The sequence below is a fragment of the Rhinoraja longicauda genome, chromosome 11 (assembly GCF_053455715.1).
Source record: "Rhinoraja longicauda isolate Sanriku21f chromosome 11, sRhiLon1.1, whole genome shotgun sequence".
In the NCBI taxonomy this organism is placed as follows: Eukaryota; Metazoa; Chordata; class Chondrichthyes; order Rajiformes; family Arhynchobatidae; genus Rhinoraja; species Rhinoraja longicauda.
The window spans coordinates 48,689,404-48,712,425 of NC_135963.1; the positions used below are offsets into that span (position 1 = coordinate 48,689,404).

A 23,022-nucleotide genomic window follows, 5' to 3' on the forward strand; every position below is an offset into this window, starting at 1 on the left:
TGGGTGGCGTTTCGGGTGAAGACCCTTCTTCTGAAGAAGTTACAGACATTCCAATAGGAGGCAACCTCGTTCTGAATGACCCCCTTCCCCACAACTGTGACTGCAAAGCCAGTAATTATCCCAGAAATTCTACCATTTCCACGAGATTTCAACTTGACGTGCTAATACCTGGGCAATGGCAAGTTATTAATACCTGGGCAATGGCAAGTTATTAATACCTGGGCAATGGCAAGTTATTTGAATGATTTGTCACGTCAGGAAGTGGTTGAGTTCAAATTCTTTGTAAATCCCCACATTTTATCACGCATCAGCTCTGGCAAGTGATCAACTGAGCCAAGAATAGAGGCTGATTTTCTGCAGTCTTTGGTAAGAATATCAGTTTTAATTACCGTTCCATCAAGGAGGGCTTACATTCCTGCCTCTTGGTCCTGTTTTTAAATTTTGCCCAATGTCAATCCAATGATAGTTACACGGGGATAGACACAAAAAGCAGGAGTAACTCAGCGGGACAGGCAGCATCTCTGGAGAGAAGGAATGGGTGACGTTTCGGGTCGAGACCCTTCTTCAGACTGAAGATACACGCAGGCCAGGAAGGTCAGCAGGGACTGACAGCACAGTGCCGTTATAGAGTCGTGGAGTTGTACAGCAGAGGAACAGGCCAGAACGTCAATGCCTAGCCACACTAATCCTACTTGTCTGCATTAATTCCATATCCCTCTAGGCCCTGTCCAGGTGCCTATTAAATGTTGTTACCATTCCTCCCCCCACCTCCTCCTCTGGCAGCTCATTCCAGTAAATCAACTACTCTATGTCAAAGATTTAATCCTCAGATCCTTAATGATGGCAGCTAGTGAAGGCAGTCCGATGAACATCTGGATCCCAAAACGTATCTATCCATTTTTCTCCGCAGGTGCTGCCTGACCCATTGTTCCCCCATCACTGATTTGAGTTAATGTTCCATGATTTGCTGTCTCTTGCTGCTCCATCTCGCTGATAGTGTTGGTTTGGATCTGAGCTCTTATTCTACTTCCAGTTACCTCATTACCACATTGTGCAAACTCTACCTAATACTCCACTTGCTGATACCTTTTTATTCATGGGTGACTTCCACACCTTCCAAATAGTTTAACCTTATGCTTTCCTCATTGGCCTGCGATGTATAAAGACCAACCACCCCAGAACCTCTGTACAATCCTCCACACACCCATTCTGACCACACCCATCATCAGATTGTGCTGGCAACTAATCAACATCAGGCTCCTTGCACATATTATTAAATCCTTTTGCAAATCCTGTGTGGGATGTCTTATTTTCTTATCTGAACTTCCTGCTTCTCAAATTTGCATTGTTACCCGCCTGTCGCATTCTGTCCCACAGCTGAAGATTGCTCCAGTAGTCAGTGTGCTGTGGGTGGCTGTATGATATTCTTACATCAGTTGCTCTTTTCATGACGATTGTTCTTGTTTTGCACCAATGCTGGCTTGGCTACGTTTACCATCCATACCCACCCCTTGCATTGAGATGATGGTAAATGATGGTGTTCTTGATTGTGTTGGATTACCTTATTCCACACATGATCGGGGGGATTCTACTGTTCCTTTTGCCGTGAGAAGGATAAAAGAATGAAGTACATTTTCAACAAATTTCACAACTTCAGGCCATCGCAAAGCACAAAGTAATTCTGAAGTGGGCCCAATGTTGTGTTGCAGTCAATGTTGCAACCAAATTATGCACAGCAACGCCTGCAAACTGTAGTGTGAAAATGGCAGAAAACCAGTTTTAATTATGCAGATTGAAGAAGACAGAAGATAATTGCTCCCCTTAATTGCCAGAAAATTTGGTTTGCACCCAAAGGTAAAAATGGGGCAACTGATCCATACAAACCAACCCCTGACACAGCAATACTCCTTCATTTGTGCTCTGGAGTTTTTATTGCGTTTGTGACTGACATTGACAGTTTTCTGGTTGTGGATTCTGTGAACAATATCACCAACAATTTATCCTGGACCAATCACATTATGACCAAGAAAGCTCACCGAAGCCTCTACTTCCTCAGAAGAGTACGGAAGTTTGCAATGTCTCCACGACTCCCAACAACTTTTAAAGATTCACCATAGAAAGCATCCTCTCGGAATGTGTCACAGCTTGGTTTGGCAATAGCTCTGGCCAAGACCGCTAGAAATTGCCGAGATTTGTAGATGTGGCCCAGTCCATCAAACGCACCAGCCTCCCCACCATCGACTCCATCTACACCAGGCTGCCTCAGGAAAGCAGCCAACATCGTCAAGGATATTTTTTATTTGGGTCATTTTCTCTTTTCCCCCGCTCCTATCGGGCAGAAGATGCAAAAGCTTGAAAGATTCCGGAACAGCCCCTTACCTGTTGGTATCAGACGACCGAATGGTGCTCCCCTCAGCTAGGGTGTAGTCCCAATTTTCCAACCTTCCTCATTGTGGACCTTGGACTTTTACTCTGTAAATATAATGCTATTATGCCGTAACACTGTATTCTGCACACTAGTATTTTTCTCTTTGCGCTACCTGTTGCACATGTTTATGACATGATTGCACTCGTGTGTGGTATAATTTGACTGGATATCATGGAAACAAGGCTTTTCAATGTATATTGATGCATCTGACAACAACAAAACAATACCAATAACAAACAAACCCCAATACCTGGTTTATTCAAAATTCCTTTTGCGGTTGAGTCTAAAAGGCAACATGAAGGAAGTAGAAATAGGAAGCTGAGAACTGGGAACTTCACCCTCCCGCAACCCCCCATCTATATCTCAGTAATGGCCCTTGCATATTGGAGAGGGAAGACCAGCTTCTTTGCTTGGGATGTCCTGAACATTCTGGAGAGCTACGCATCCACTCAGTGATGCAATCTCCATCCCAGTCGCATAGAAAAGATTCGATTTAAAATGTAACGCAAATAAAATGTAACTGGCCATTATTTTCCAGGAAGAGAACTTTGAACACATATAATTGTTGCATTTTTGTACAAAGTATTCCTGTTTGTGAAGTGATGGAGTACCCAGAAGTAGCATTGCAACTTCTGATTCAGAATATTTCGCTGCAATGTTCTTTTAGGCACTTTAAATTTGTACGATAGATAATATTTGGTTACTTTTATTTCCTTTCCTCCTCAGCATATCTGTCCAAGGGTAACAAGAGAGAAGACATTGAAGTCATTTTTATTACAATGTACACATTTCCACCCATCTCATTTCCAGTAAGCACTGTTCTGGAGGTTTGAGCATATAATTCAGGCTGACACTCCAATGTGGTCACTGTCAGAATAGTGTCACAGTGATGATGTTATCTTTGAGGCCCAGCTTTACCCATCCAATTGAATGCAAAATCAATAATCACAGATCACCACTGGAAGAATAGCTGGGAGGTTTGTCCAACGCCCTGCTAAACAATTTTACCCCTCGACTAGAACACTCACAGAGCAGTTGGTCTAAATATTTTGTGTCTAAAATGGGACTGACATATGATGAAAGAACAGGGCGTGACTGACGTATGAGGAAAGAATGGGTCGAATGGGCTTGTATTCACTGGAATTTAGAAGGATGAGAGGGGATCTTATAGAAACATACAAAAAGGATTGGACAGGCTAGATGCAGGAAAAAAATTCCCGATGTTGGGAGAGTCCAGAACCAGGGGCCACAGTTTAAGGGGTAAGGCCATTTAGGACTGAGATGAGGAAAAACTTTTTCACCCAGAGAGTTGTAAATCTGTGGAATTCTCTGCCACAGAAAGCAGTGGAGGCCAATTCACTGGATGTTTTCAAGAGAGAGTTAGATTTAGCTCTTCAGGCTAAAGGAATCAAGGGATATGGGGAAAAAGCAGCAACGGGGTACTGATTTTAGAAGATCAGCCATGATCATATTGAATGGCGGTGCTGGCTCGAAGGACCGAATGGCCTTCTCTTGCACCTATTTTTTTTTTGCTATGTTTCTATTACTTGTGTTTTCTTTGCTAAAGACATCTTAGCTGTTGAGTTTAAGGTCATACGTAATAGGAGCAGAATTAGGCCATTCGACCCATCAAGTCTACTCCGCTATTCAATCATGGCTGATTTATTTCTTCCTCCTAACCCCATTCTCCTGCCTTTTCCCCATAACCCCACCCGCAACTTTGCCTAAATTTGCCTAAATTACAAAAAATGTACTTGAAACAGATTGGGAGAATTGCTATTAAAATCAGCTTAGTTTATTTTAGTTTAGAGATACAGCGGGGAAACAGGCCCTTTCGGCCCACCGGGTCCGCGCCGACCAGCGATCCCCGCACATTAACACCATCCTATATCCACTAGGGACAATTTTTACATTTACCAAGCCAATTAACCTACAAACCTACACGTCTTTGGAGTGTGGGAGGAAACCGAGGACCTCGGTGAAAACCCACGCAGGTCACGGGGAGAAAGTACAAAGTCCGTACAGACAGCACTCGTAGTCGGGTTCGAACCCGGGTCTCCAGCGCTGCATCCGCGGTAGGGCAGCAACTCTACCGTTGTGCCACCGTGCCGCCCTGGGTGAGACGATTCAGTCCGAAGAAGGGTCTTGACCCAAAATGTCACCCATTTCCTCTTTCCAGAGATGCTGCCTTTCCCGCTGAGTTACTCCACCATTTTGTGTCGATCTTCGGTTTAAGGTCATAAGGAATAGGAGTAGAATTAGGTTATTTGACCCATCAAGTCCACCGCCATTCAATCATGGCTGATTTATCTCTCTCTCCTAGCCCCATTCTCCTGCCTTCTCCCCCATAAAGAACGTGCTTTAATTCTGAGGCTATGACCTCTAGTCCTAGACTCTCCCAGTAGTGGAAACATCCTCCCCACATCCACTCTATCCAAGCGTGTTTCAATGACGTCTCCCCTCATTCTTCTAAACTCCAGCGAGTACAGGCCCAGTGCCGACAAACACTCATCGTAGGTTAACCTACTCATTGAGTTTGCTCTCTTTACTACCGATTTGACTTGCAGATTAACCTTTTGGGAATCCTTCTCCAGCACTCCCAAGCCCCTCTGCATCTCCGATTTTTGTATTCTCACCCCTAGTTTTAAACTAACATCTGCAATTCCTTCCTACACATTTATTATTCTTAACCTGTCTGTTAAATCTAAACTCCATCCATAGCAGATTAGTCATCAGCTGGATTTCTTAATAAAGTTGCTTATCTGAGAAAAGACAAATATTGCTTTTGCCCCATTAAATGTAGGTCAATGTAGATGAGTGGAAATTCATGCAATTTCATATTTTGTGCTTGACAAAGATTTCATTATCTGTTGAAGGAATGCTTCTGCTTGCCTGTGAGTGTTTTGCTGAAAGCTTCCTCTGTCAACTACTTCTAATGAAATAGTTGGGATGTATTTGTGGTTTCACTGAACTACCAAACTGAAACTCTTCAAGACCGCACTTCATTAATTCAACACGCAGTTGTGATAAAGAATCGTTGCTGTCCCTTGATGCACTAATTTGCAGGTTTGGGCTTTAATTGAAGAAGATGAATGTATGATTAACTTGGAGTTATTCCTGCAGGGTACTGAGCTTGCCTTCAGAACGGAACAATAACTGATATTAAGAGAATATAAGAACAAGGAACTGCAGATGCTGGTTTATACCAAGGAAAGATGCAAATGCATAGGAAGGAAGGTTTACACCAAAGTTAGACACAAAAAGCTGCAGTAAATCAGCTGTTCAGGCAGCATCACTGCAGAACATGGATAGGTGATGTTTTGGGTTGGGACCATTCTCCAGACTAATTGCAGGGGGGGTGGAGAGGTGGGAACGAAAACTGGAAAAGAGGGGCAGGACAGAGCCCGTAATCGCTGAACATGGGCAAGGGTTTTTTTTGATTGGGAGATTATTGGACAAAGGCCAGAGCTGAAAAAGACAACTGATATTCGAAGAAAAGTTTTGTGTCATGGATTTGTTCATTTAGTTTTGACTTTATTTTTGATTTGCAACTTTTTTCTTAAGGATATTTTACTTTCAGCTCTCTTTTTGTTGTCAAACAATACTTACAAGATTTGAAATTGCTCTGAATGAATGCTGCTTCCCACCACCCCTCCCTCCCCCTCCCCATTGAAGTATTCCAGGGTATCTCCCTCTTGGCCTGTCTCGTTCCAGGGAAGCATAGACTGACATTTGAGCAAGGCCACATCCCAAGTCCTCAGCACAATGCATTTGTGTACTAGCCGGTGTTTAACACCGTCCTATCTTTGCAGTTTATGTTAAGATACCAAACCTTTTACTCAAATAAGTTGAAATGAAGTGATTCGTTTATCCGTACTGTGCATTAAAATTGAGATTCTCTCTTGCAGGAGTCAGCAGAAGCTGGGAAAGTGGTTTATGAACAAGAAGTGACACAATACGTGGAAGAGTTCAAGAAATGGAAAGACCGATACATTGTTATAAAAAATGACAACAGCATTGAATGCTATGAAAACAAGGACGTAAGTGTTTTTTGTGTCATGCAGTTGAACAGCACGAAATGGGTATTAATGCTGACATGTCTGTAAAGCGTCTTTGAGTATATGAAAAGCGCTATATAAATAAAATGTATTATTATTATTATTATGTTTACCATGATACGATACGATACGAGAGAACTTTATTTATCCCAGGAGGGAAATTGGTCTGCCAACAGTCATATAAACCACAAAAACACAAAATACATGAAACATGAAATTAAAGTGATGAATGGAAAGGATTGGGGGATGTGCAAAGATTGGGGAGGGGGGGGTCAGTCTCAGTCTCAGTCTACCCCATGACAGAAGGGGGAGGAGTTGTACAGTTTGATAGCCACAGGGAAGAATGATCTCCTGTGGCGTTCTGTGCTGCGTCTTGGAGGAACCAGCTGAAGGTGCTCCTCAGGTTGACCAGTGTGTCATGGAGGGGGTGAGCCGTATAGAATAACTTTATTTGTCACTCAAAACAAGTTTGAATGAAATTTAGTTACCATGCAGTCACAACACTAAAAAAGCACAAAACACACAACCACGTAATTCAACACAAACATCCATCACAGTGATTCTCCTCCAGGCACCTGCACACTGTGATGGAAGGTAAAAGAAAGTCTTATCTCCTTCCAAGATGCTCCGCAGTTTGAGGAGCATCTTCCCCTCCAAGACCACCTCTCAAGAATCCAACTCCGCCCCCAGGACGGAGCCAGCCTTCCTGATGAGTTTGTTCATTCTATTGGCTTCCGCAACCTTCGCCCTGCTACCCCAGCACACGGCAGCGAAGAAGATGGCACTGGCTACCACCGACCATACATGATACATATTACCTCTGCATCCTTCTATACCTTTCCTGTTCAAGCTCCTGTCTGAATATGTCTTGGACATAGTGACTGCATCAACTCCATCAACTCCTCTGACCACTTTTTGTGTCTGAAAAAAACTCTCCCCTCAAATTCCCTTTAAAACTCTATACTCTCACTTTAATACTCCCCTGTATTTGAGACCCTTATCATGGGGAAAAGATTCTCACTCTAACCTTATTTATGCCTTTTATTATTTTATATACCTATCAGATCACCCCTGCGCCTCCTTCGCTCCAGGGAAAACCAATCTCTTCAATCTCCCCTCACAACTTAAGATCCTCCAGTCCAGGCAATATCCTGATGAAGATAGACACAGAATGCTGGAGTAACTCAGCATCACAGGCAGCATCTCTGGAGAGAAGGAATGGGTGACATTTTGGTTCGAGACCCTTCTTCAAGCTGAATCAGACTGGATCAGTCTGAAGAAGGGTCTTGACCTGAAACGTCACCCATTCCTTCTCTCCAGAGATGCTGCTTGTCCTGCTGAGTTACTCCAGCATTTTGTGTCTATCTTCGGTTTAAACCAGCATCTGCAGTTCTTTCCTACACACAATATCCTGATGAATCTCCTCAGAGATCTACTCATCAGAGATCTACTCATCAGAGATCTACTCTGTCAAGTGCAACCACAATAACATCAGGACACGTTACAACACAACGTCACAACCTCTATATTCTTTGCCCTGATTTATAAAAGCAAGATGTCGCATGCTACCTTCACTACCTATATGAGTGGCCACTTTCGGGGTACCATGGACTTTGAACCCCCCAGCTCCCTCTGTTCACCAATGTTCCTTGCTGCCCTACTATTTACCGCATATATCCGACCCCTAATTAATTTCACAGAATGCATCAAACATTTGTTGGGATGAAATGCTTCACATTAATGCTCCACCCAACTTTCGATCCATTCTACAGAAACATAGAGAAATAGGTGCAGGGGTAGGCCATTCGGCCCTTCGAGCCAGCACCACCATTCAATGTGATCATGGCTGATCATCTAATATCAATACCCCGTTCCTGCTTTTTCCCCATATCCCTTGATTCATTCAGCCCTAAGAGCTAAATCTAACTATTTCTATTCTTTGCCCTGATTTATGAAACCAAGTTGGGTGGAGCATTAATGTGCAGCATTTAATTCCAACAAGTGTGTGATGCATTCTGTGAAATTAACTATATATTGCTGTAGCCTTTGAGAACTTTCCTCGCCATTCAACATCTTTCATATCATCTGTGAACTTACTAATCATAACCCCAACGTTGATATCCAGGACATTATTGTTGATCACTTACAACAAGCGTCCTAGCAGTAATCCCTGCAGCACACCGGTGGTCACAGCCCTCGGATCATTAATGCAATCGTCCACCAGTCCTCTCTTACTCCATTGACCAAGCTACATTTGGATCCAATTAGCCAGCTTGCCATGGGTCCCATCTGCGTTGACCTCCTGGACAAGCCTACCATGGAGGTCCTTGTCAAAGGCCTCGTTGATTTGAACCCCCAAGAAGCCTTTGTGCATCTCTGCCCTTTTTGTTGGTAAATACAGATAAGAAGAATTCATTTAGGAGCTTCATTTATTCATTTGGGCGGTCACGGTGGTGCAGCGGTAAAGTTGCTGCATTACAGTGAATGCAGCGCCGGAGACCCGGGTTGATCCTGGCTACGGGTGCTGTCTGTACGGAGTTTGTACGTTCTCCCCGTGACCTGCGTGGGTTTTCTCCGAGATCTTCAGTTTCCTCCCACACTCCAAACGCGTACAGGTTTGTAGGTGAATTGGCTTGGTAAATGTAAAAATTGTCCCCAGTGGGTGTAGGATGGTGTTAATGTGTGGGGATCGCTGGTCGACGCGGACCCGATGGGCCAAAGGTCCTATTTTGCATTGTATCTCTAAACTAAACTAAAAAACTAAACCTCCCCCTCATCACCTGGTTCCACACTTATATTCCCTTTGGATTCTTTTATGGACCCAGTCTTGACCTATTCTCTTGTTACAGTAACGCTTGTAAAGTATCTTGGGACTCTTCGTAATCTTACTTGCCAAGGATTTTTCATAGCCACTTTTTGTCCTAATTTCCTTCCAAAGTTCTCGCGCACACATTCTAATTTCCTCAAGAGGCTCCATTGATTCCAGTTGCTTGTACCTGCTGAATGTTTGCTTCTTTTTTTCTGGATTGAGATCCAATATCCATTGCCATCCAAGATTCCTTTATAATTTTAGTTATAATTTCTAGTTAGTTATAATTTTCCCTGCAAGCATCTGCCCCCAATCTACTTTCTCACTTTGTTACTGTGATAGATCTTTCCCTGATTCAAGACCTTAACATGAGGGCCAACCTTTACCCTTTCCATAACTACCTCAAAACGTAGACGATATTGGTGTCCTGCAACCGACACTCCCACCACCTGTCCACTTTATTAATTCCACTCGGGTAGACACTAAATGCTGGAGTAATTCAGCACGTCAGGCAGCATCTCTGGAGAGAAGGAATGAGTGACGTTTCTTCAGTTTGAAGAAGGGTCTCAACCCGAAATGTCACCCATTCCTTCTCTCCCGAGATGCTGCCTGTGCCGCTGAGTTACTCCAGCATTTTGTGTCTACCTTCATTTTAAACCAGCATCTGCAGTTTTGTTCCTACCTAATTATTAATTCCTCGGCTGATTTGATAAATCGCTACGGCGAAGCAAAATAATTAAAGCTGACCATTAATGCTGTCCGTGAATGGAAATATCATAATTAATAAATGCAGGGCTGCAAGTCTTCTTCGTAGGTAGTTAACCTGAGTGCAGATTCTTAGCACCAATTTGGCATAACCTCTGGGCTCTGTTTGATCTCCACAGCGAGATTGTCACCATGATAAGTAAAATTCTATATTTGGAACGAGAGTTAAAAGATCTAATAGTTTGTGGTACCTAGCTACCACTGTATGATGATGACATTGGGTTTTTTATTTTTGAAAATATACTTTATCCACCATATATATACAATAGAGTAGGAAAATAACTGCAGATGCTGGTACAAATCGAAGGTATCACAAAATGCTGGAGTAACTCAGCGGGTCAGGCAGCATCTCCGGAGAGAAGGAATGGGTAACGTTTCGGGTCGAGATCCTTTTCACAAAATGCTGGAGTAACTCAGCGGGTCTCAACCTGAAATGTCACCCATTCCTTCTCTCCTGAGATGCTGCCTGACCTGCTGAGTTACTCCAGCATTTTGTGACTAAATACCTTCACTATATATAATAAATGTTCGCAGTGCTTTCTCTACATTCATTATAGCATCAATTTACTACACTTTCTTGCTGTCCATCTACCCCACTCATGTTTCCTCCCTAAAATGGATGAGAGGTCATCAGATAAATTAAACTGATTGTACGTTATATGTATTGATCCTGCTTGTGCCATTTTGTCAGTGGAACAGTAACAGGGGAAATGGTTTTGGCTACACAGCTGACTATGGTTTAAAGGGAAAGATTGACACAAAATGCTGGAGTAACTCAGTGGGACAAGCAGCATCTCTGGATAGAAGGAATGGGTGACGTTTTGGGTCGAGACCCTTCTTCAGACTGAAGTCTGAAGTCCGAAGAAGGGTCTCGACCCGAATTGTCACCCATTCCTTCTATCCAGAAATGCCACCTGTCCCACAGAGTTACGCCAGCATTTTGTGTCCATCTTCCGTGTAATCCAGCATCTGCAATTCCTTCCTGCATATACTATTCAAGGGTGCTTCTTCCTACATTTATCTAAATGTATATTATATATATGGTGGTGGAAGGACCATAATGATGGTGATCAAATTAAGCACTTTAACATGTGATGAATTTCATTTCAGCTGATTGATAGCTTTTTAATATACCCAAACCATTTTGTATTTAAAATTATGTTGGCGATCATTTTATAATTTCATATTAGCCCGTTCAAATTATGTAAAACTTGACCAGAAATTCAAGGCAAGTCTTAAGGAAAGGCAGCCATGGTATTGACTAGTACAGACTGTATTATTATTTTGAAACAAACACTTCCAATAATTTAGTGTAGAAACGACAACTTTCAGGGAAGAATGCGTGAAGCATGCACATTGCAGGTCAGCCCTACTTTCTCTGGGAATTAACCGGCTGAGCCAATATCTCGTGAGGAACCAACAGAATCTATCTGAACTGCCCTTAAGAAAAGCTAGATGATAGACACAAAAAGCCGGAGTAGCTCTGTGGGTCAGGCAGCATCTCTGGAGAAAAGGAATAGGTGGCGTTTCGGATCGAGACCTTTCTTCAGGCTGAAAAGCTAAATATTTTTGGAAACATAGAAACATAGAAAATAGGTGCAGGAGTAGGCCATTCGGCCCTTCAAGCCTGCACCGCCATTCAATATGATCATGGCTGATCATCCAGCTCAGTAACCTGTACCTGCCTTCTCTCCATACCCCCTGATCCCTTTAGCCACAAGGGCCACATCTAACTCCCTCTTAAATATAGCCAATGAACTGGCCTCAACTACCTTCTGTGGCAGAGAATTCCACAGACTCACCACTCTCTGTGTGAAGAAATGTTTTCTCATCTCGGTCCTAAAAGACTTCCCCCTTATCCTTAAGCTGTGACTCCTGGTTCTGGACTTCCCCAACATCGGGAACAATCTTCCCGCATCTAGCCTCTCCAACCCATTAAGAATTTTATATGTTTCAATAAGATCCCCCCTCAGTCTTCTAAATTCCAGCGAGTACAAGCCTAATTCCAGCGAGCATAAGATTTTATGGAACCCGAGGATCAGGAATGAGGTGAGCAGGAGAATACATTGGTTAAGTCTTGAACACAAAAATATTACAGCGCACTTCCAGGTCATTCGCAGCTTCCTGCTATGCCCACCCGACCACCCTCAAGAACAGATTCTCCAGAAGGGCAGGGCTCCAGCAGAATGCTCATTCAACACAGGGCAAGGCAAGGCAAGGCAGGTTTATTTATACAGCACATTTCAGCAACAAAGCAACTCAAAATGCTTTACACAAAACATCAAAGAGCAACCAAAAACAGTCATTAAAAAGAATAGAAGATAAAAACAAGCTAAAATAGAATAAGACAGGTATAAAATACAAGAATCAAAGTTACAGTGCATTGTAAGAAATGAATAATTATTTGATTTAATAAAAGGCAGCGTCAAACAGAATAGTCTTCAGCCTCGATTTAAAAGAACTGAGAGTTGCAGCGGACCAGCAGTTTTCTGGGAGTTTGTTCCATATATGTGGTGCATAAAAACTAAACGCTGCTTCTCCTTGTTTAGTGCTGACTCTGGGGACAGAAAGCAGATCTGTCCCAGACGACCTGAGAGGTCCCTCCCCCCACTCCCCTCCCGGTTACAATGGAAACCCTACGAGGACGGGCCCAACGGGCACACTTGTGCTAGTAAAAACTAAACGCTGCTTCTCCTTGTTTAGTTCTGACTCTGGGGACAGAAAGCAGATCTGTCCCAGACGACCTGAGAGGTCTGGATGGTTCATAATGTAACAGAAGATCAGAAATGTATTTTGGCCCTAAACCATTCAGTGCTTTATAAGCCAACAGTAGTATTTTGAAATCAATTCTTTGACAGACTGGAAGCCAGTGTAAAGACCTCAGAACACAAGCAGCTCACTGCAAGCTCCCTGAGGTCAACAACCCTTTGAGAGGTGGCTCACCGTTAGGCCACTGCCAGGTTGGCATTCAACCGGAACTTCTCTGCAACGGAGAATATAATTCAAAGATCTAATCGCAAAAGTAATAATGTTTGATTTGTAGTAAGTTTGCTGTGGTCACTGATTGTCCCTTGCATGTTGCTTGTCTATGTCAGGTCTATCAGAAAGGAGGTGGCCCAAAATGCAAAGTGTTTCCGACTGGCTGCAGGGCGTTGACATCTATGACTGACTACACCTTGCTGGTGGATAAATATTTCCCTGACCTAAGTGGTGAGTTGTTGACATTTTAATTTCCAAAGCTACCTTAGCACACGTCTATACTTCCTTCATGTCATTCCAGAAATATGATCTCTCCTGTCACAGTCTGCTCAGTGCAAGGCCGGAGAGGCCAGGCCGAGGCAGTCTATTGAAAGCCTAATGCTGACTAAACCTCCAGAAGCCTTAACTCGCCCACCTATCATGGTGGGACAGAGTGGAGTTAATATTAATCAACCTACAACCCAGAATAAGTGGGCAAGGCATATTATTTTTCTTATTCATGAGGAGGGCTGAGCTTCAGACATTAGGGAGGACCATACAATTTTTCATCGTGCAACTTTGCCCGTTTTACATACAGATGGCAAGATAAAAATCTACCCCACGTCTGCTAAAGTCTTATCAGTCTGCTCATGAAATGGTTGAAGGAATCCCCTCGTACACCAATGATGTTGGCAATTTCCAACTGAGTTCACAAAGGTCAAGTCAAGTCAGGTCAAGTCAAGTTTATTTGTCACATACATATATATACAAGATGTGCAGTGAAATGAAAGTGACAACGCCTGCGGATTGTGCTAAAAAGGGATCCTATTTTCATCTCCTGGTTTGCACTTTGATGTAATTAAATATTGTGTATGGCCAATGCTAGATGTTCAATGAAGCGCAGTGAGGACGAGATTGGCCGGAAATGCCCAACGTAGAACAACCTGATCTAATGTTCCTCATGCAGTAATTCTCCAAAAGGCGTATAGTATGGAGAGTGATACTATCGCATATACAACTGACACAGATACTCCACAAGCTGTTGAAGGGTCAACTGTGATGGGGAAAGGCTGGCTGATTTTCGGAGGCAGCGTGATGCTGTACTGAGTAATGTATTTTTAAAAACACTGCTGTGTCACGGTGGCGCAGTGGTAGAATTGTTGCCTTACAGTCTAGAGACCCGGGTTCGATCCTGACTACGGGTGCTGTCTGAATGGAGTTTGTACATCCTCCCCGTGACCATGTCGGTTTTCTCTGGGAGCTCCGGTTTGCTCCCACACTCCAATGACGTACAGGTTTGTAGGCTAATTGGCTTGGTATAATTGTAAATTGTCCCTAGTGTGTGTAGAATAGTGTTAGTGTACGGGGATCGCTGGTTGGCACGGACTCGGTGGGCTAAAGGGCCTGATTCCTCTAAACTAAACTATGATGGAAAAGGTGACAGGCATTTGACTTTCTAGGGCATGGATCTTCTAAGGTGGACCTCAAATATATGCTTGGAGATATGAACCGTGGGCGGAGGCATTTCATAAATGGGCCCATCTGTATTCTCCTTTTCCTAACGCAGTGTTTACATTTCAGGACCCAATGGGAAAGATGGTAATCAGAGCCTTCTTGTCAACCCCACCCAGTATCCAGTGTATCTGTGGCACCCGTTTCGAAAACACAGCTACTTCTGTTGTGAGAATGAGGAGAAACAGCAGGGGTTTGGTGCTGCCCTTCATGGCTGCATTCGTCACCTGAACTACGGTAGGATGATGAACCAAACAAAAATTGCACATGGAATAATGTGTTCCTTCTCTCTTCCACCCACCTTGATTCCACTGCTACTGAGAGTAAATGGTCTTAGTGCACTCTAAAAATAGGTATTTTGACAGGTTCTTGCAGTTTTAAAAACAGACCGAAAATACAGCAACGTGACACATTGGCCAGTTTGTGCTGGGCGAAAGGTATCTGGCGACCTGTTTTTGAGGGTCTGCATTCTACAACAGCTCACGACTGAATCTGCAGCACAGGACTACATTATCTCTAAGTGAGTTAACTTAATGATCTACAGCTCAACCAGCAGAGACAGTAAAGACCGGGACATGTAAGATATGGGGCAATTATGGATAATTATTGATAATTGCAGCATGTGAGGAATGTCGGAAAACAAATCAAAACACTAATAACTGCTAATGAGTGCACTCTGAATGCCGGTGGTGCCAAGGAAGTACAAGGTTCCCATGCAGACCTTCAAGGAGGATACTATATTTACGCAACGGCATATCTAATGATGGGAGGCAACGTAAATCAGTTTAAAGTGGATCAGGAAACCCTGATGATGGGATTAACACCAAGTCAGTCATTCTCAATCTTTGGCAGGCAAGGTGTGTCACCAGCTTCTCCCCGAGATCTTCCCTCCCAGTACAAATAGCTGTGACAAAATTGCTTGTAACAACTGCATATTTTCGACAGGATTTGTGTCATTATGCTGTGTGTTTACAGAGCAGAGGAGAGGAATGCTTGCCTAAGTATTCAGAGTGACAATAATAGAGTGGAAACCAATATCCGCTGTGTGGAATCTTATTGCTCGCTGCTTAAACTGGGAACTCCTTGTTTAAAATGTTATTTCAGCCTCACTGTGGAGATAACCTTGACCAAGTTACAATGTAAAGTGTTTTTTAGGGACTAAAATAGCTTTGTTTCACTTTACGCTCACCAACCCCAAACTGATTTCAAATGTGTTTTTGTCAGAAAAGGAAACATTGTCAAATGCACGAGTTTGTTATTAGGTAACGAGCTGCAGTCTTTATTAGCTGCTGAGTGCAGCAAGAACATGATCTGCACAGCAAGCTTAGTCTATGGTGTTCGTTGAACACAAATGGCAGTAAGAGAGAGAGAGAGAGAGAGGGAGAGAGGGAGAGAAAGAGAGCGAGAGAGAGAGAGGGAGAGAGAGAGAGAGAGACGTCATTGTATCCCAACCTTGTGTGGTTGAACCGGTTATATTCACACCTGCCTGGACTTTTCCTGAATTCACCAGACATGTAGAAATGGGCACACACCTTGGAAAACAAGCAACGATTTCACGAGAGACTTTACAACAACCCTCAAACTGTACACTGCGTCTCACATTGTATTAACCACTTCCTATTGTCAGGAGACTCAGTTCTAAGAGTTTCTCAGACAAAACAGAAATATACTCATCGCAGATAACTTCTCTTGAAGCTCTAGGTTTTTGTGAGGCTGATTTTTTTACCAGAGTGGTAAATGTTACTCCCATCAAAATGCCCTAAAGATAAGCACAGCAAATATAAACCGGTCAGTTTGAACGCAGTGATGGGAAAGCTTTTAGAAACATTGATCTAGGTTTATAAAATTATGAGGGGTCGTAGATAGGGTAAATAGTCAGAGTATTTTTCCAAAGGCAGAGGACTTTAGAACGTGTGTCAGGGGTTATGGGGTGAGGGAAGGTGAATGGGGTTAGGAGGGAGAGATAGATCAGCCATGATTGAATGGCGGAGTAGACTTGATGGGCCGAATGGCCTAATTCTGCTCCTATCACTTACGATCTTCTGATTTTATGAACTAGAGGGCACAGGTTTAAGGTGAGAGGGAAGAAATTTAAAGGAAATCTGAGGAGTAGGTTTTTCATACAGAAGGTGGTGAATAATAGACAATAGACAATAGACAATAGGTGCAGGAGGAGGCCATTCGGCCCTTCGAGCCAGCACCGCCATTCAATGTGATCATGGCTGATCATTCTCAATCAGTACCCCGTTCCTGCCTTCTCCCCATACCCCCTGACTCCGCTATCCGTAAGAGCTCTATCCAGCTCTTTCTTGAATACATTCAGAGAATTGGCCTCCACTGCCTTCTGAGGCAGAGAATTCCACAGATTCACAACTCTCTGACTGAAAAAGTTTTTCCTCATCTCAGTTCTAATAACTGGAACAAGTTGGCAGAGGAGGTGTAGAGACAGACACAATGCATTGTTTAACAGGCATGTGGACAGGCGCTTAAATAGGAAAAGCATAGAGGGAGATGGGCCGAATGAAAGTAAATGGGATTAGCACAGATAGGCATCGGAGACAGCATTAAGGAGGTGAGCCAAAAGGGCTTGTTACTGTGCTGTATGTTTCCATAATTCTATGATTCTTTGAGGTGAAACCAATAGAGGACATTCGGATAGAATTTACCAGAATGGTTCCTGGGATGAAGGGATATACAGGTAATTCTGCTACAATGTGTGTTTCCATAACATTAATAGGATATAATGCATATCTCTGAAACAAAACCTGGGCCTCGCTCAAACACAAGGATTTTGTGCAAAATGTAATGCTCGTCTGGAAATTCTTGCTTCCTGGGGATCACCCATTCTGGCTTTCAGTATAGAGCATAGAAGTTGGGAGGTCGTGTTGCAGTTGTATAAGACGTTGGTGAGGTCACATTTAGAGTATTGTGTTCAGTTCAGGGCACTGCTTTTTAGGAAAGATGTTGTTAAGCTGGAGAGGGTACAGGGAAGATTTACGAGGATTTTGCCGGGACTAAAGGGTCTGAACTACAGGCAGAAGTTGAGTTGGGGACTTTATTCGGAGCGCAGGAGGATGAGGAGTGATCTTATAGAGGTGCATAAGGTCATGAGAGGAATAGATCAGATAGATGCACAGAGTCTCTTGCCCAGAGTAGGTAAATCAAGGACCAGAGGACATAGGTTTAAGGTGATGGGGAAAAGATTTAATAGGAATCTGAGGGGTCATTTTTTTACACAAAGTGTGGTGGATGTATGGAACAAGCTGCCAGAGGAGGTAGTTGAGGCTGGGACTATCCCACCATTTAAGAAGCAGTTAGACAGGTACATGGATAGGACAGGTTAGGAGGGATATAGACCAATTGCTGGCAGGTGGGACTAGTGTAGCTGGGACATGTTGGCCGGTGTGGGCAAATTGGGCCACATGGCCTGTTTGCAAATCATGTCACTGTATGACTCTGCGACTTGATGACAGAAACTACACAGAGAATAACGGTATTGCCATAAATGGCTTTTGTGTGATAATAAATAAGTCACCCATTGTTGAGCAAAGTAACACTGAGTCAAGCCACTATTTATAATCCATTGCCCTCAGTTAATACAAAATATACCAGGGTGTTAGACCAAGCATGTATCCTGTGTGACATCATTTCCTCACATAAAGTCAGTTTGTGGTAAACAGCCTAACAAAGTACCAAAGAAGGATGTACAAGAGTGAATTTCACCCTATGCTAATCTGACCCTGAAACATTGCTTAATTTTTTTACACCCACACTGGCTGAACAGAATCCAATATCACACCCGCTACTAGACGTGATATGGGAAGCAAGTAAAGCTCATCTGTGTAGGCAGCTGGGGGGGAGAGGGGGAACTTTGGGGAAATACAACTTTTTATTCAAAAATACTTCCTCTATTTGCTGGTGAAAGGAACATATTTGAGAAGAAATATTGCTAAAATATTAATTTCCCGACAGTTTCCGACCCTCATTTAAACACTTATTTTAACAATGCCAGCCAGACACCCTTCGATAATTTAATCTCAAAACAAGTACTTTTGAAGTCTAGTTACTGTTGTAATATAGGAATCACAGCAATATATATATATATCTTGTTTTCCTTTCCCTTGTCTAGTCTGAAGAAGGGTCCTGACCCGAAACATCACCCATTCCTTCTCTCCTGAGATGTTAAGGAAATAAAAAATACTGCAGATTGCTGGTTTAAATCAAAGGTAGACACAATATACTGGAGTAACTCAGCGGGTCAGGCAGCATCTCGGGAGAGTTTTCTGTTGAAGGTGGCGGAAATGTTGGAGGATAGTTTGTTGTAAGCGACGTCAGATGGGTGGAAGGTGAGGCCAAGGGGGACTCTGTCCTTGTTACGAATGGGGGGGAGGGGGAGCAAGAGCGGAGCTGCGGGATATTGAGGAGACCCTAGTGAGAGCCTCATCTATAATGGAAGAGGGGAACCCCTGTTTCTTAAAGAACGAGGACATCTTTGATGCCCTAGTGTGAAACACCTCATCCTGGGCGCAGATGCGGCGTAGACGGAGGAATTGGGAGTAGCGGATAGAGTTTTTACAGGAAACAGGAAACATCTCCCGAGATGCTGCCTGACCCACTGAGTTACTCCAGCATTTTGTGCCTACCTTCTCTCCAGAGGTGCTGCTTGGAACAAGGGAGCCACAGAGACTTTCCAGGCCTTAGCTGGGTGCTCCTGACAGGAGTTTACCATGAAGGTTTCTGTTGAGAGTAATACCACCTGAGTACTGTTTACATATACCTGGACTTTGGGGAAGACTGCAAATCTCCTTAGCTGCATTACAAACTCCTGTGGCTCCAGGGAAATAATACATGGTCTTCTCTCCTTGAGTCAGGAGTGAACAGCGAGCTGTGAGATATGGCAGAGGTCAGAAGCTGAAGATTATGCAAGACACATTTCTATCCTGACCAGCATAAATTGTAGTCTTTGGAGCTCTATATATCAAATCCGGGCAACCTCCCGCACTGAGGAGTTTTGCCCAGCCAGATCTGGTAGGACATCTGAGTTTTCTTTGCCAGAATATTGATCAATGCCATAGTCACACTATGAGAATGCAAACAGATTCATATCTTGGCGGGTCAGTCAGCATCTCTGGAGAAAAGGAATAGGCGACGTTTCGGGTCGAGACCAGAAGGGTTCAGGCTGCACCCTTTCTCCAGAAGGGTCTCGACCCGAAACGTCACCTATTCCTTTTCTCCAGAGATGCTGTCTGACCAGCTTTTTGTGCCTATCTTCGGTTTAAACCAGCATCGGCAGTTCCTTCCTGCAGATTGATATCTTGTTTGGTTATCCATACATACCCAGCATGATACTAAGGGGCAGGGGTGGTTATAGTGCGATGCGTCACTGTTTTGATTAGTCCTTAAAGCTCAACATTCAGTTTCCCCCTGACAGAAACTGGAACAAGTTTTGGAGGAAATGCCACCGCCAGCTGCTAAACCTCAGTAAACTCGAGATGTAATTTCAACTCAAGCATTTCAGTTCCTTCAAGCACATCTGCAAATCTCTCCAGCAGCTGCCATGTGTTGAGTGTAGAATGTGCGTCTGCAGTAGCATGTACTCGCCTCCAGTTTTCGCAACTGTTACCAGTTACCAGCTGATGAGTTGCAGATCTAAATCAAACAAACCAAGGATTGACTCAACTGGTCTGGCTGCATCTGCAGAGACCAAACCAGTCAAGGATTCTTTAGAGAAACAACGAGTGAAAGAAAGGTCGCAGACCTGAATCGTGGATTGAGGTGCATCTCTTTCCACAGATGCGGACTGAGCTGCTGAGTGCTTCCAGTATTTTCCATTTTTATTTAAGGTTTCCACCATCTGCAGTTTTATTAACTTTCATTTACCAGGGATTGATACGCGGTTTTCCAAGACAACAAATTATTTTCATTAAATTATTTTCATTTTTGAATTTTCATTTTGCACTTAGCCAGTGGCTGTACATTTGTGCAGCTGTGCAATACTAGCACTTGTTTCAGCTATTCACGTGATTTATCCACTTTAAGTTCACTATGAATGCACAATGCACTTGAACACGCCATGTAGAGTACTGTGTGCAGTCCTGGTGTCTTTAATTAAGGAAATATATCACCTCACCTCACATGCTCTCTGTCCCCTCAATAACTTCTGGTTACCAGGCCCCCACTCCCTCATCTTTACCATGGATGTCCAGTCACTCTACACCTCCATCTCCCATAAGGATGGTCTTGAAGCCCTCCGTTTATTCCTCGACCGTAGAACCAGACACTCTCCTCCACCTGGTTCTTACCCTCAACAACTTCTCCTTTGACTCCTCCCACTTCCTTCAAACCCAAGGCATAGCTATGGGCACTCGCATGGGCCCTAGCTATGCCTGCCTCTTTGTTAGGTACGTCAAACAATCCCTGTTCCAGACGTACACTGGCCCCATCCCCGAACACTACCTCCGCTACATTGACGACTGCATTGGTGCTACCTCTTGTACCCATGCAGAACTCACTGATTTCATACATTTCACTACCAATTTCCATCCTGCTCTTAAATATACTTGGACTATCTCCGACATCTCCCTACCATTTCTAGATCTCACCATCTCCATCACAGGAGACAGACTAGTGACCAACATCTACTACAAACCTACTGACTCGCACAGTTATCTTGACTAAACTTCTTCCCACCCGGTTTCCGGTAAAAACTCTCTCCCCTACTCCCAATTCCTCCATCAAAGCCGCATCTGCGCCCAGGATGAAGTGTTTCACACTAGGGCATCAAAGATGTCCCCATTCTTTAGGAAACGGGGCTTCCCCTCTTCCATTGTAGATGAGGCTCTCACTAGGGTCTCCTCCATATCCCGCAGCTCCGCTCTTGCTCCCCCTCCCCCCATTCGTAACAAGGACAGAATCCCCCTTGTCCTCACCTTCCACCCCATCAGCCAGCGTATACAAAAAATTATACTCCAACATTTCCGTCACCTCCAACGGGATCCCACTACTGGCCACATCTTCCCATCTCCTCCCCTTTCTGCTTTCCGCAGAGACCGTTCCCTCAGTAACTCCCTGGTCCACTCGTTCCTTCCTACCCAAACCACCCCCTCCCCAGGTACTTTCCCCTGTAAACGCAGGAGATGCAACATCTGTCCCTTTACCTCCCCCCTCGACTCCATATAAGGACCCAAACAGTCTTTCCAGGTGAGGCAGAGGTTCACCTGCACCTCCTCCAACCTCATCTATTGTATCCGCTGTTCCAGATGTCAACTTCTCTACATCAGCGAGACCAAACGCAAGCTCGACGATCGTTTCACTCAACACCTTCGCTCAGTCCGCCTTAACCAACCTTATCTCCCGGTGGCTCAGCACTTCAACTCCCCCTCCCACTCCCAGTCTGACCTTTCTGTCATGGGCCTCCTCCATTGTCATAGTGAGGCCCACCATAAATTGGAGGAACAACGGTATGAACATTGAATTCTCTAACTTTAGAAAGTTCCTCTGTCCCTCTCTTTCCCCTCCCCCTTCCCAGTTCTCCCACTGTCTTCCTGCCTCCTACTACATCCTTTCTTTGTCCTGCCCCCTCCCCTGACATCAGTCTGAAGAAGGGTCTCGACCTGAAACACCACCCATTCCTTCTCTCCAGAGATGCTGCCTGACCCGCTGAGTTACTCCAGCATTTTGTGATACCTTCGATTTGCACCAGCATTTGCAGTTATTTTCCTACACAAGGAAATAGATCTTATCATTTCAGGTGGTTTGGTGAAGGTTCACCTGGATGATTCTGGGCATACAGTCCTTTGACTTAAGACAAAGGGTTTGGGTCTGTACATATTGGAGTTTAGAAGAATGGAGAATCATCTTATTAATATGTGTAGGAAACTTGAGAGAGTAAAATCTGTGAGATGTCTCTCCTTATTGGAGAGCCTGAGGCCAGAGGGAAAAAGATCCATGTAACAGTGAAATGAGGAAGGATCCCTTCTCTCAAAGGTAGATTAGTTTAGCTTAGGTTATTGTCATGTGTACTGAGGTACAGTCCTATCCAGTCAGCGGAAAGACTATACATGATTACAATTAAGCCGTCCACAATGTACAGATACAGGATAAAGGGAATAACGTTTAGTGCAAGATAAAGTCCAGTAACGTCTGATTAAAGGGAGTCCGAGGGTCTCCAATGACGTCGATGGTAGATCAGGACTGCTCCCTAGTTGGTGATAGAATGGTTGTCAGCTCCCAGATAACAGCTGGGAAGAATTTGTGGTTGTAAGTCTCAGGAATTCTCAGACCTAAAACTTGTGGAATTTTAGTGCATTCGAAGCTCAGATAGAAAGATCTTTGGTCGACACAAAATGCTGGAGTAATTCAACGGGTCAAGCAGCATCTCGGGAGAGAAGGAATGGGTGACGTTTCGGGTCGAGACCCTTCTTCAGACTGAGTTGAGTTACTCCAGCATTTTGTGTCTACCTTCGATTTAAATCAGCATCTGCAGTTTTTTT

General features: G+C 43.8%; 1 protein-coding gene across 2 annotated transcripts in view; it reads left to right on the top strand.

Annotated features, from left to right (window-relative positions):
• LOC144597878 (protein Niban 1-like) overlaps window positions 1-23,022 on the top strand; it is a 95,731-nt gene that overhangs the window by 32,900 nt on the left and 39,809 nt on the right. For both annotated transcript variants that reach the window (XM_078407609.1, XM_078407610.1), the window contains exons 3-5: window positions 6,337-6,468; window positions 13,156-13,270; window positions 14,600-14,767. In XM_078407609.1, the coding sequence (XP_078263735.1) occupies window positions 6,337-6,468; window positions 13,156-13,270; window positions 14,600-14,767 (415 nt within the window). The remainder of the gene's footprint in view (window positions 1-6,336; window positions 6,469-13,155; window positions 13,271-14,599; window positions 14,768-23,022) is intronic.